Here is a 12,586-nt window from a genome sequence, read left to right as displayed (position 1 = left end):
CAGTGGGTGCTGTTACACAAAAACCGCGATAGAGTGAAGCCGCGGGAGTCGAAGCGCGAGGTGGCGAGGGTTCACTGTATAGTTATTTCACTTAAACATTTTTTTCTTTCTGGCTAGTAATATGAAATTCTTGGAAATAGAAGTTTTGCAGTCATCTGGTCTAATCCGTTCTCACTCCAAGAGCTATGACAATTAAGGGTCGCACAAGTAGGGATCTGTGAATAGGAAGCACATCATCCACCATTTTAGTGGGTCTGAAATGTTATCCTTTTGCCAGGAGAGCTTTGAATCGATGGCACTTGTTTCTTAGTGGCGAGCTCTCAGAGGTTTGAGAGGTAGGTGATTTGAGGCCATTCAGCCACATGCTCCTAAGTTAGCTCTGTTATGTTGAATGACTAACTGACACACACAACCAAGGTCATGTCTTTACTGCTGATGTTGACTCAATTCAACCAAGATGCCCGTAACATAGAATCATCATTTTTCATCCTCTTTCCCAACGGATGCTTATTTGAATTTATCATTGTTTTTCAACTTAATATTATATACGAACTAAAAACATCTGAGTTTCAGTACTGAAGTAGCAGTTCAATACTTTACCATTTTTTTACAGTAACTAAAGGACACACTTATACTATTCTTAGATGAAAATGTTTTGCGCAATCATCTCACCTAACTAGAGCAATATATGCCTCCCGCCCAAGAAGAAACCGTTATTTGCGGGAAGTCGAGAAGGAAGTGTAGCAGAGGGAGGAGCGTCTCCAGAGGCATCGGTTGTTGGTCAGAAGGTCTCAATGGCTCCCTCCATTTAGATCCTTTTGCTGGTTGCACATTCAAACTGATCGAAAGAGCTCTAGCATTTGACAGTTCTAAGCCCCTTCAATATCCAGGATTCCATTTCCAAGTGATAAAAAAGCTGACTTATAATGCATATTATGTAGTTCTCTTCCCTCAGGATGTGGTTTGCAAACTGGAAGTTTGAATTCCAGAGTGGAAAGCCTATGTTGAGGAGACAGGACAAAGAAATCGGGAGGAGAAAAAGGAAGGATCTTTGGTGTATGATCAAGATCTGGTGGGAATATTTTTAAGATGTAGGTGCTATTTTCTGCACTCAAGGAATTGATTATCATCCTCAATCGTGTTACTTTGGGAATTATTTTTAGTTGTGAGCATTCGATGGCATATATACATAGACATGCATATATATATACATATATATATGATCATCTTGCTGATAGAAAGCAGGGAATATAACTCCCATAGCTTCTCTGCACTTTCTTTTTGCCTTGAGGAGAGTTTGGCTTCATGCTAAAGTGTGAAAAAAAAAAAAGCCTGACTGTAGTACGTCAGGCATATTTCAGCTCGATTTGTGTCAACCCTAATAAGTTAGTTGACAGTATAATAAATTGGGTGTCTGCTCGAGATCTGGCATCTGTACAGGAAATTAAAAAAAAGGGATTTCAAGTACGGGCAGGTTCTCTTTGTTTTATAAATGGAAGCTTTTCAGAGACCTTCTTTTATTAAATCCTAGTATCTTAGTGCTTATATCAAGTTGAACTGACAAAGAAGATAGCAAGTTAAAAGTATATATGCTGAACTGTTGGGACTTTTAAGAAACAAGTGTTGATGCTTACTGTGTTTACCTATTTGCCTTCAGTGCTGTTTGGTTGGCCTCTAGGAAGATCTTAATATTCATTTCCAGAGTGCTTGAGCAAACCTCTCAATGTATCTGCTTTGGCACAAGAGCTAGAGTTTATATTAGAAGCTGGCGATTATTTCAAGTTCTTGCTTCATTATTATTAGGGTTCATTTTTCCGTGTGATCAGAGCAGTGATTTTCAAATGAGGCTACTCCCTCCCCTGACCCCATTTGCCAGTCAAGAGTTGGCATCATCTGGAGACAGTTTTGTTGTCACTACCAGACTCGGTGGTGGTGCTCCTGTTATCAAGTTTATAGAGACAGGGATGCTCTTAAACCTTCTAGAATGCACAGGACGCGCCCTTATCATAAAGGGTTATTTGGTCCACAGTGGCCATTATGCCATTGCTGACAAACTCTAGCCTAAAAATTTAAAGTTGTCAACCAAACGTATAAGCTTTTTTGTTTTGTTTTGTTTTAACTTTGATCCCTCTATTTTGAGAAATATATCTTGGTAACCATCTGGAAGGTTGGTTTTAGGTTTCAGGTTCTTAGGATCCTTGAAATTCCAGAACAATATGGGGGTCTCAGCCCTTGGCCTGCCCTCCAATGTGGGATCTCATGCCTCTGTGTGTGGACATCATAGATTGTCCAAGTTCTGTCTTCATATCTGAAAACAGTTATATTTGTCCAGCTTGGTAGGCGTAGGAGTTGGCTCACCTAAAGAGGCTTGGCCTTAGGAGAATTGGATCAGAAAGAGGTCCCCACAGGCACTGAATTCAGATTTAAAAGTGATTTAACAAAGGATTCTAAGGTTTCCAGAGTGTAGCCTGAGTGGAGGCAGAGGTTGTGAGTGGGCAGTTCTTTGGACTGTAGGCTTTTTCTCTTTCAGGACGTACAGGCAGACTGCTTCTGCCAGCATGCCATCTCAAATTGAAAATCAAATTTTAAACAATGACAAGTTAAATTTCACGCAAATATATATATGCACATACACACATTTGCCATTTCTATTGTTATTTATATTAACACAGCTGTGGAGTAGTCAAGTAATTTATTTTAAACAATACCTTGAAAAATGAAATGTGTAAGAGGTTCTTTTAAAGTTTTCTAATTAAAGTTGAGAGAAGAGTAAAATTAAAACCCATATCTCTTAAAGATCCAATACCGTGATCATTTAAAGATACAGAATATGAATTTTAATGGCATACTAATTAGAGATGCTTCTTCAACTTTTACCCCCATTAGAATATTTTATTCTTTGCTAATATTATCCACAAACTTGATAGTGATTTATTAAAAAGTATTTATTTGTAGAGTGAATAATTCACTTCACATTTTAATGATCAATAAGGAAGAAAGTTCACTTGGTCAAATTTGCAAAATGGACAAAGTTATTGTCTTAAGGCTGATCACAGAATAATTAAGAGAAAACAATATTAGACTTTATAACACTTAATTATGTTATGTGTAATTATGAAATCTCTTGAAATACGATTTTCAGAAGTTTGATATATTCTATAGTATAGTTTTTGTTTTCTTTACATTCAGTTTCCATTCATATTGATTTTCATCAGCTAATACTTCAAGACCTCCTTGCTGTATCCTCTGCGCATTGCGGATGGTGGATAAGCTTTCCATCAATCCTTATGCCACGTTCCTTTCCAGACAGTCTAGTTTTTTGGATTATTTGCTCAGCATACAGTTTGGTGACGTAAAGTGAAGGGATAAAACCCTCCTACTCACCTTTGCTGGTATTTTATATTGTCTCATCTACATGTGAAAGTTAGACAGTGATTAGAGATGACCGCAGAGAAATGGATTCATTTGAAGGGTGGCGTTGGTGAATATTGCCAGTGCTGTGGACTGCCAGAAGAACACATATGTTTCTTGAAAAAAGTGAAAGTACAATGCTTCTTAGAAATGAGGACAATGAGAATATGCCTCATATACTCTTGTTGTGTTATTGGGAGAGACCAGTTTTTGGAAAAAGGATACAATATTTGGCAGAGTGTCCCTGAAAAAGCGGAAACGACTCCAGGAGACAGTTTGATGTGGCGGCGAAAACACGGAGCTCCCACAGGACGACTACCGCGAGGATGCGCGGGACCAGGCAGCGCTTCGTTCGGTTGTGCTTGGCATTGCTATGATTTGGAGCCAGCGATAATAAGGACATAACTTTTATTGTGTGTTCAATAACAGTTGTTCATTTTAGCTAGATTTGGGTTCTTTATTTCTAGGTGGTTATTCCATTTCATCCTAGAGTTCCAGTGTATTTTTTCTGTAAGAAATAATAAAATACTAAGAGAATCCAAAATATTTCCCTAAGTACAATATCTAAAATATTAAAAATACATGTCTTCATATGTCTATATGTGTGAAAGAATGAGGGAAGAGAGAAAGTAGAATTATATAGAAACAGCTTCAGGCTGAAAGTGTTTTAGGGGATTAACATTTGTTAAGGCAAATTTTCAATCCCCTTTAAAAATATGCTGCCAATTTTTCTGCCTTTTGTATGCCCTTCATCAAGTGCTGGTATTAGTTTCTTCATTAAGCTATAGAAATAACAATTACAGAAATTAAGCCTCAGAAGCCTGATGAAATTATGAATAAACACAGCTAGCCTCCAGAGTGCCTATGTGAATAATTTTAATACCAAGAAAATCAAGCAGTATGAAATAAACTAGAGGGAGAATTATCTGATTTTTATATGTGCATAGATTCATTTAAAAACATTACCTTAAATCTAGCCTAATTTCACACCTAATATTTGGTATAATCCTTATTTATGAATTTTATTTTTCCCAGACTGTTTTCCAGGAGCATTGAACTCACTAGTTACATTTATATCTGGGAGAACTACAGACTTTTCAATATGCCTTGGGATTCCCCGTGGACTTGGTACTTGACCTTCTTAGGAGTTGACTTTGGCTACTACTGGTTTCATCGCATGGCCCATGGTAAGTTGCAGACTAAGGCCTTACTCAGCATTTATGTTGAACTCTGCTTGGCACATAGCAGGTATTCCATGAACGAACTCGCGAGTGAATAAAATGATGTCTTTTACGGCATATTGAGATAAATGAAAGTTTGCTTTGAAATATGAATAGATACAATTTGTGGGCTTTTATGAAAAATCTTAGGAAATTATAGGAGGCACTTTCTAACTTGTGGTATCAAATTTAATTTTAAAACTTGTGAAGGTTGATAGATGTAGCATTATTTTAAAGTATACCGCCTAACATTATACTTATGGCATTCTGAGTCGCGTCTCCATTTTCACACAATACTAACTTTGCATTATTCATTACCAAGGGCCACTTTGCAGAGCTCGGCAACAGCACGGGTTCCTAGGTGTTACGTGTGTAGTATACCTTTCTCCTTGGCTCTTTGGAGAAATAGCTCAGCACATGTTTTCCTGGAGCCCTGGGGATTTATTACTTTTGCCCTCATTCTTTCAAAAACAATTGTGGGAACCTACCAGGGTGCTGTCTACCTTCAGAAGATTATTAGTCTCAGCTGGCAGAAAATATTATTTTTGTACAAGACCTGAGTTGATAGACATGCCAGAGCCAAGTTATGATTAGTTGAACTCTGGTATGATCAAAGGAGGCTCCTCTTGTAACTGATTTTGGTATATCTGTCGAGCTGACATCAAGAGATTTTTCAAGGTCCCCTAGTTGACGCAGGTAAGGAGGGAAATATGTTCTTTGAGACATGGGGCCCCTTCCTGGTCTGGTAAAAGATGCTGTAACTGAGCGCCAACAAAGATCTGTCCCGGGAGTGAAGCAGAACCACACGGGAACAGAGCTGTCCTGAAGGGGCTCCACTGGCGATGAGCTGAGCCAGTTAACAGAGCCAAAGCCAACAATGGCTAACCTGACTGTGGAGCACCTGGCAACAGAGAAGTCCAAGAGCAGAGAGACCCCATGGAAGAGAGCTTCAGTGGTGGAGAGCTGGTGCCAGGTGAGCAATTGTTATGTGAGTAAATTGTTATCTTGGCTGTGAATTGGGCCTGTTAGTAGCATAGAGGCTTTGGGCAGAGAACAGATGGTGGGGAGGCCTGGTAGCAAAGAGCAGCTAAGAAAACTGAGCAGAGCAGAATGAAGGCTAAGTTCTGCTGCGCTGATGATGAGTTGGTCCAGTTAGCAATAAAGAGGCAGAGAGAATGGCAAAACGATCAAATCGCAGGGAACAGCTGAAAGAGTTGAGGGGCTGGTACACTGGTTACAAGATTGGCCAGCTAATGGTAGGGAGGCCAATAGTAAAATGGCCAGTGGTCCCAAGCCTAACAGAAACATTTCCACTGACAAAAAGGTCCCATTACATAGAGTTCTCATGGGAGAGAGGCTGCTGGTAGAAGAGCAGCAACCGGGAAAACTGAGCAGGCTGCACCCTTGGTCATGAGTTTGACCAAATAGTAGCAAAGAGCTTGCCAGCAGAGTGGCCAACAATATTGACTCTAATGGTAGAGAGGCCTGCATGGTATAGAAAGCAGCCACCTAGCAAAGTATCAAATTGGGGCACCCACGTGGCAGAGAAGGCAGATGCAGATAAGCCATGCCCACTGTCCTCAAAGAGATTACAGTGGCACTGGCTGAAAACAATCTTAGCCAGGCGTTGATCAGCTCCTTGGGTCTTTGCCACTGAGAGATCAGACCTGGTCAGAAGCTATTCTGCACTGGAGAAGGGATCACTGGGCTCGCCATTCAGGGGGTCCATTCCAGATCTTGCCTGTGTGCTTTCTGAGGTTGATGCCAACTTCTGACTGTTACTTCTAAGTTTATTCTAATCCTGAATTGCAGCCAGTTATTTCCCTAATAAAGTACATGACTGTGACTATGGTGTGCGAATCCTGTGTGTACATAGCAATTAATTATTAAACTCAGGAGATGGCAGATAATTGGGGGTGGAGGAGTAGGTGTGCCAGAAATTATGGAGAACTTGGAAGACTAACCTGATCTCTCATAAGAACAAACTTTATGTGGGTCCTGTTTTTACTCCTCATGAATTTAGAGAATTCATTGCATATATATGGGGCATTGTAATATGTAAATTTGATCCAATTCCTTGGCAGCACATCCACATTGCACATGAAAATGCTGTCAGCTAGGCAATAAGAAACATGCACTTCAGGGTTAGCATAGTTTTATAACAGCTCTCTTCTAACACAAAGCCCTCCTACTGCACTGGTTCACTGAATTTTCTTTTGGAATTACGCATCCACTGCATATTGGAAGGAAATGAATTACTTTGAAAGGGGGACGCAACTAGAGAGCAAGAGCTGAATTCTGAGCCTCCGTAGTAGGACATAAGGGTTAGAAAGCATGCAACTAAGGAGTCTGTCGTCTTTGAGAAGGAATAAGGCATAAAGAAGTATTTCTAAAGAAATGTTTAGCAACATAATCATTTTAGGAAAAAATGAGGAGCAAAACGCAGGATCTCGGTGAGTGGTTGATTTGAGTGTGTGGCAAGGAAGAGAGGAAGAAAAAGAAAACTGGAATCATCAGACCCGAGGTTGGAGTGAATGGGGGTGAAGTGTGTGTGACAGGGATATTTATGAGCAATATCCTTCCCACACAAGGATGTGAGATACAGGAGTAGAGTCAACAAGTGTTACGCTTGCAGGTGCTACATTTTAGAGATAACACTGTTTGCGCTCCACACTTTAAATGTGTGCATTGACTAAAATGTTGGGGGGACCCTACTGGCACAATGGTTATGAGATGGGCTGCTAACTGCAAGGTCAGCAATTTGCCACCACAGCCGCTCTGCAGGAGAAGGGGCTTTTTACTCCCTTAAAGACTAACTGTCTTAGAAACCATCAGGAGCAGTGTTACCCTGTCCTAGAGCATCACTGTGAGCCGGCATAAACTCTGTGGCAGTGAATTTGTTGTTGTTTTTTAATAAGATCTATTAATTCATGAAAAAAATTGCAGTAAATCTGTTATCTAGAAAAAATATTTTGTATTGTAACCATTGTCTTTGAAAATGTAAGCCATTTTATCTCATGGTTTCCTTGAATATATTGAAAGAGTACTTTCTAGCCAAATATGATTAAAAAAAATTACAGTGTAGTTGTAACCTCTCTAGTCTTTAAAAGTGGTGCTATTCTCCCTAACCCTTCCTCCCTCATTGTCTGATCGCATGTATATGAGGTGCACGGAAATGCATGGTCTGGATCAGGCACAACGGAGCTTTCAAGCGACATCCTTGCTCTTTAATAATTGAAAGAGGTCTTGTGCGGTAGATTTATTCAATGCAATATGTCATTTGATGTAATACTCTTTCCCTCAGTCCTCATGCCTTGTTCTTCCTCATATTGTCCAGATTATTTGCTGAGCATACAGATTGAATAAGTATGGTGAAGGCATGCATCCATGACACACACCTTAAATGTTTGTAAACCATGCTACATCATCTGGTTCTACTCCAGTCAGTGTCTCCTGGCTGATGTACAGGTCCTATCTAAGCACCAGGAAGTGTCTGGAATCCCATTCTTCTCAATGTTATATAGTTGTTATGATCCATGCAGTTAAATTTCTTTGCATAGTTAGTAAAACACAAGTAAACATCTTTTGGTATTCTCTGATTTCAGCCAAGATTCAGTTGGCATCAGCAATGATAACCCACTAACTATGTACTCTTGGGAATCAAGCTTGAATTTTTGGCAGCTCCACTTTGATGTACTTCAGCAACTGTTGTTGAATTATTTTCAACAAAATTATACTTGCATGTGTTGTTAATTACACTGTTTAATGATTTCTGCATTCTGTTGGGTCACCTGTCTTTGGAATAAACACATTGTGGATCTCTTCAGTCTTTTGGCCAGGTAGCTCTACTCTAAATTTCTTGACATGGTGGAGTGAGTGCTTCCAGGGCTTCCTCAGCATATTGTAGCATTTCAAATGGTATTCAGTCAATTTCTGGAGCCTTGTTTTTTCCAATAATGCTTTCAGTGGAGCTTGGACTTCTGGTATCATTCATTCTTAATCATATACTACCTCTTGAAACAGTTAGATGTCAGTTAGTTCTTGTTGATAATTGACCCTGTACATTCCTCCCATCACCTTTTGATGCTTCCTAAATCATTCAACAGTTTGCCCATAAAACAAAGAACCATCAAGTTGATTCTGACTCATAGCAAACCTGTGGGTCAGGGTCGAACTGCCCTTGCGGGTTTCTGTGACCATAACTTTTTACAGGACTAGAAACCCTTTTCTTTGTCCTGTTTAGCAGCTGGTGGTTTCAAATGGTAGACACTGAGGTTAGCGGGTGTATTAGTCTGGGTAGACTAGAAAACAAATTCATAGACACACTCGTGTATAAGAAAGACCTTTATATACAAGAGCAACTGTACATTAAGAAAACAGCCCAGCCCAGCCCAGATCAAGCTTATAAGTCCAATATTAGCCCATATTTCTGATACCAATCTATAAAGCCCTCTTCAGACTCATGAAACACATGCAATGACACTTAATGCAGGTAGATCAGCCAGTGGGTGGGAAGTCTTGTGGATCCAGTGGCTTTGTAAGCATCTCATCACTGGCAGGGATCTCTACGTGGCTTCTCCAATGGTCTGGCTCCATCAATCTTTCTCCATTTGTCTTCTCCACAAAATGTCTCACCTCCAGGGAGCTATTTATCTCCTTAGCGCCTCCAAATGAGGTCATCAGTCTGCAACCTGATTGACAGACTAAACTCACCCCTTCACTCTTAATCCTCTCAAATTGACGACAGATTATATAACTGCCACAACAGGCCAACATATTACAATTGGAGGCTTGAGATGTTTTTGTTTTCGGCTCTTTCAGTTTGAGATATGCCAAGTTTGTTCTTCGTTTTTGGGTTTCTAACTCCAGATCTTTGCACTTTTTATAATAATACTTTGTTTTCTTGAGCAGCCATTTTGAAATTGAATGCTCAGCCCTTTTGCTTCATTTCTTCCATTTTTCCATTTTCTTTTAGCTGTTCGATGATCAAAAGCAAGTTTTAGAGTCTCTTGGGGTGCCCATTTTAATCGTGTCTGCCTTCCTGGTCTTTTTAATGACCTGTGGCTTTCTTCATGCATGATGCTCTTCTTTTTTTTTTTTTCATGATGGTCTTGATGTTATTAGCGTTCTTTAATATGTCAAATCTGCCATTGAAATATTCTTGAAATTCAGTTGGGGTATATGTAAGATTGTATTTTGGTACTCATAGACTTATTTTAGTACTCTTCAACTTCCACAACTTATATTTAAGCAATTAATGATTTGTTCCATAGTTAGCTCCTCGCCTTCTTTTGTCTGCTACTATTGAGTTTCTTCATCATCTCTTCCCACAGATGCGGTCAATTTCATTCTTATGTTCCTTTTCCAAAATGCTTTTGTCCCCTGGTGACATGCAGGTTATGGCAATCTTTTCTGGGCATGTTCGTTGGACTAGGTCTGGTCATAACTAATACTTGTTTGCTGTGATGGGACACTTTCCTAGGAAGGACAATGGGCTATCAGAAAGGAAAGTACACATTAATTATTGGCAATATATGAGGCATACTCCAATATTCTGTGATGACATCTCATATTCTAAGAGTCAGTTCCTTAAGCAAGAGTGAAATTTAATGGGCTAAGCAGGTTCATGAGTTAGAACAACACAATGTGTGCTCCTTCAGGATTCCAAAACTGCCTTTGTGGTGTTGTATAATTTATAAAACACGTAGTTCTTCAGGGAATGGTTTAAAGATGGAAACACCACCTACAGAGTGTATATACCTAGATAGAGGATATGTCAAGGAACTCTCGTTTCACAATTTGATATTTTGGTTTTATGAAAAGGTTTCAATAATTTAATAGTAATACTTTTGGAAATACCCTTGCAAGAACTCAAACTCTACTTGCAATAGTTTTTTTGCTTACCCTCATAGTTAAAGGTTCCACAATTGTTATGTGTTGGGCTGCTAATCACAAGGTCAGCAATTCGAAACTACCAGCCTCTCTGTGGGCCAAGATGAGGCTTTTTACTCCTGTAAAGAGTTATATTCTTGGAAGTCCACAGGGGAAGTTCTACCCTGTCTTTTAGGGTCTATATGAGTTGGCATCATTTGATGGCAGCGAGTATGGTTTCTTGACTTTATATGTAATGTATGTAAATACCTTATTGTGTTAATCTGGGTATTCTAGGGAAACAAATTCACAGAAATTCATATATTATGAGAGAGTTTTATGTGAAGGGTAAGTGTGCTTTAAGAAATCATCCCAACCCAGTGCTGTCCATGCCCATAAGTCCAACATTAGTCCATGCATCCGACACCAATCTACCAAGTCCTCCTCAATCTCACAAAACACACACAATGAAGCCAACTACAGGAGGAAAGCCAAATCAGTGAGTGTGTAAGCATCTCAGGACTGGAAGGGGTCTCCATGCGGCTTCTCTGGCACCCAGGGCTGCATCAGGGTAGGTTCATATGACTTCTCCTTAGGGGTGTCTTGCTGGAAGTGAGTCTTGCCAGCTGAAGCAGGGAACTGGCTGAGGCAATTGCACTCTGGGCCAACCATCAGAAAGCAAGAGACCCGAGAACTAGAAAGGCGAGGTTCACTGAACCATTTATCTTTCTGCCCTTCAATCCACTCCACATGTGTTTATTGGCCAGTTTAGCACAATAAACTTTAATTATCTCAATTATATAAACACTATATAGGTAAATATATGCTATTAGAACAAGTTTCTTAATCATTATATTCTTATTTCCTATTTATTGTCTTTTTGTTCATGCTACACAGGGAGTTGGGTTAACCATTTTCACCTTGATTATAATATTTTTAACTTTTATTGTGATTCAGTTAACAGTAGCCAGTGTGGGATCCTTATCTTTCAAAGTGCTGATTTGCCTCATTGGCTTTCAATTGTCTTTCTTCTTGGTTTCAACTTATATTTCTTTTTGTGAAAAAGGCAAAATCAACCCACCAATTTCTTATTTTACATTTGAATGAGTAGTCAAAGTCTGTTCTTTCTTTCATATGAAGGCTCTTCTCTTTTATTCCGTAGAAGCAAGTTTGATGGACCCCAGGCTCCTCACATCCCCAACCGTTTTCTTCAGAGCCAGAAGGAATTCAGACTGCTTATTTTTATACTTACTGAGATCCTGGGGAAAAGGGTAGAAAAGAGTTTATAAAACCTGGAAAAAAGGAGGATGTAGCTTTTTCAGTTCTCCCAAGGGTTGAACCTCCCCTGAAATAACTGACAGTTTGGGGACATACAGAAGGAAATAAAGAGTTGTGCTAAATATCCAGATGTGGGTTCACCAGCTATATCAGATTACATTATAAGAGGGAAAGGACAAAATTCTTGTATTTGTAGAGAGGAAGTTATAAATAGCGAAATCATAATTCAGCTAACTACTGTAATCTGATAAAAGAAATGAGATTTATAGATACTAGTACTTTTTCACCTCTTTAACTGATTTGCTGGTGCTTTAAGCAATTCTTATATATGTAAAATCAGTTCAGCAAAGATCATTAATTGGTTTATAGCTAATGGAGTTTTAGTGAACAGCCTCAGTATGTGACTGAACATTTTTTGATGTATTTATTTTTACCCTAAGGGGAATGGGATCTCGGGGAGAAAACTTCACTTACCTGTCCCTGAGCTTTCCTTAACACGAAATAACCTTATAAACGGATTGAAGGAAAACTATTGAAGAAAATGAGCAACATGAGAGCATTGCTTCCATTCCCTACAATTCCATCCTTCAGCATTATATTTTAAAATTTTCTTTTAAGTGGATGTTATTAATCTATTAAGACATAAAAGAATAAAAGTGTATTGCTCTCTTGTACACAGAATGTTATTCTTTTTTTTTTTTTTTAAACATTTTATTAGGGGCTCATACAACTGTTATCCCAATCCATACACACTTCAAATGTGTAAAGTGTATTGGTACATCATTTCTCAAAACATTTTCTCTCCA

At 39.1% G+C, this 12,586-nt stretch overlaps 1 protein-coding gene across 2 annotated transcripts in view; it reads left to right on the top strand.

Moving 5' to 3' along the window:
* Positions 1–12,586, top strand: part of AGMO (alkylglycerol monooxygenase) — a 380,748-nt gene that overhangs the window by 7,691 nt on the left and 360,471 nt on the right. For both annotated transcript variants that reach the window (XM_004702828.2, XM_045288837.1), the window contains exon 3: positions 4,447–4,598. In XM_004702828.2, the coding sequence (XP_004702885.1) occupies positions 4,447–4,598 (152 nt within the window). The remainder of the gene's footprint in view (positions 1–4,446; positions 4,599–12,586) is intronic.

The sequence above is a fragment of the Echinops telfairi genome, unplaced genomic scaffold, assembly GCF_000313985.2.
Source record: "Echinops telfairi isolate 266 unplaced genomic scaffold, ASM31398v2 ScPeMD7_23;HRSCAF=83, whole genome shotgun sequence".
Lineage (NCBI taxonomy): Eukaryota > Metazoa > Chordata > Mammalia > Afrosoricida > Tenrecidae > Echinops > Echinops telfairi.
Note: the sequence above shows the minus strand (reverse complement) of the source record. Positions and strands in the feature narration are given on the sequence as shown.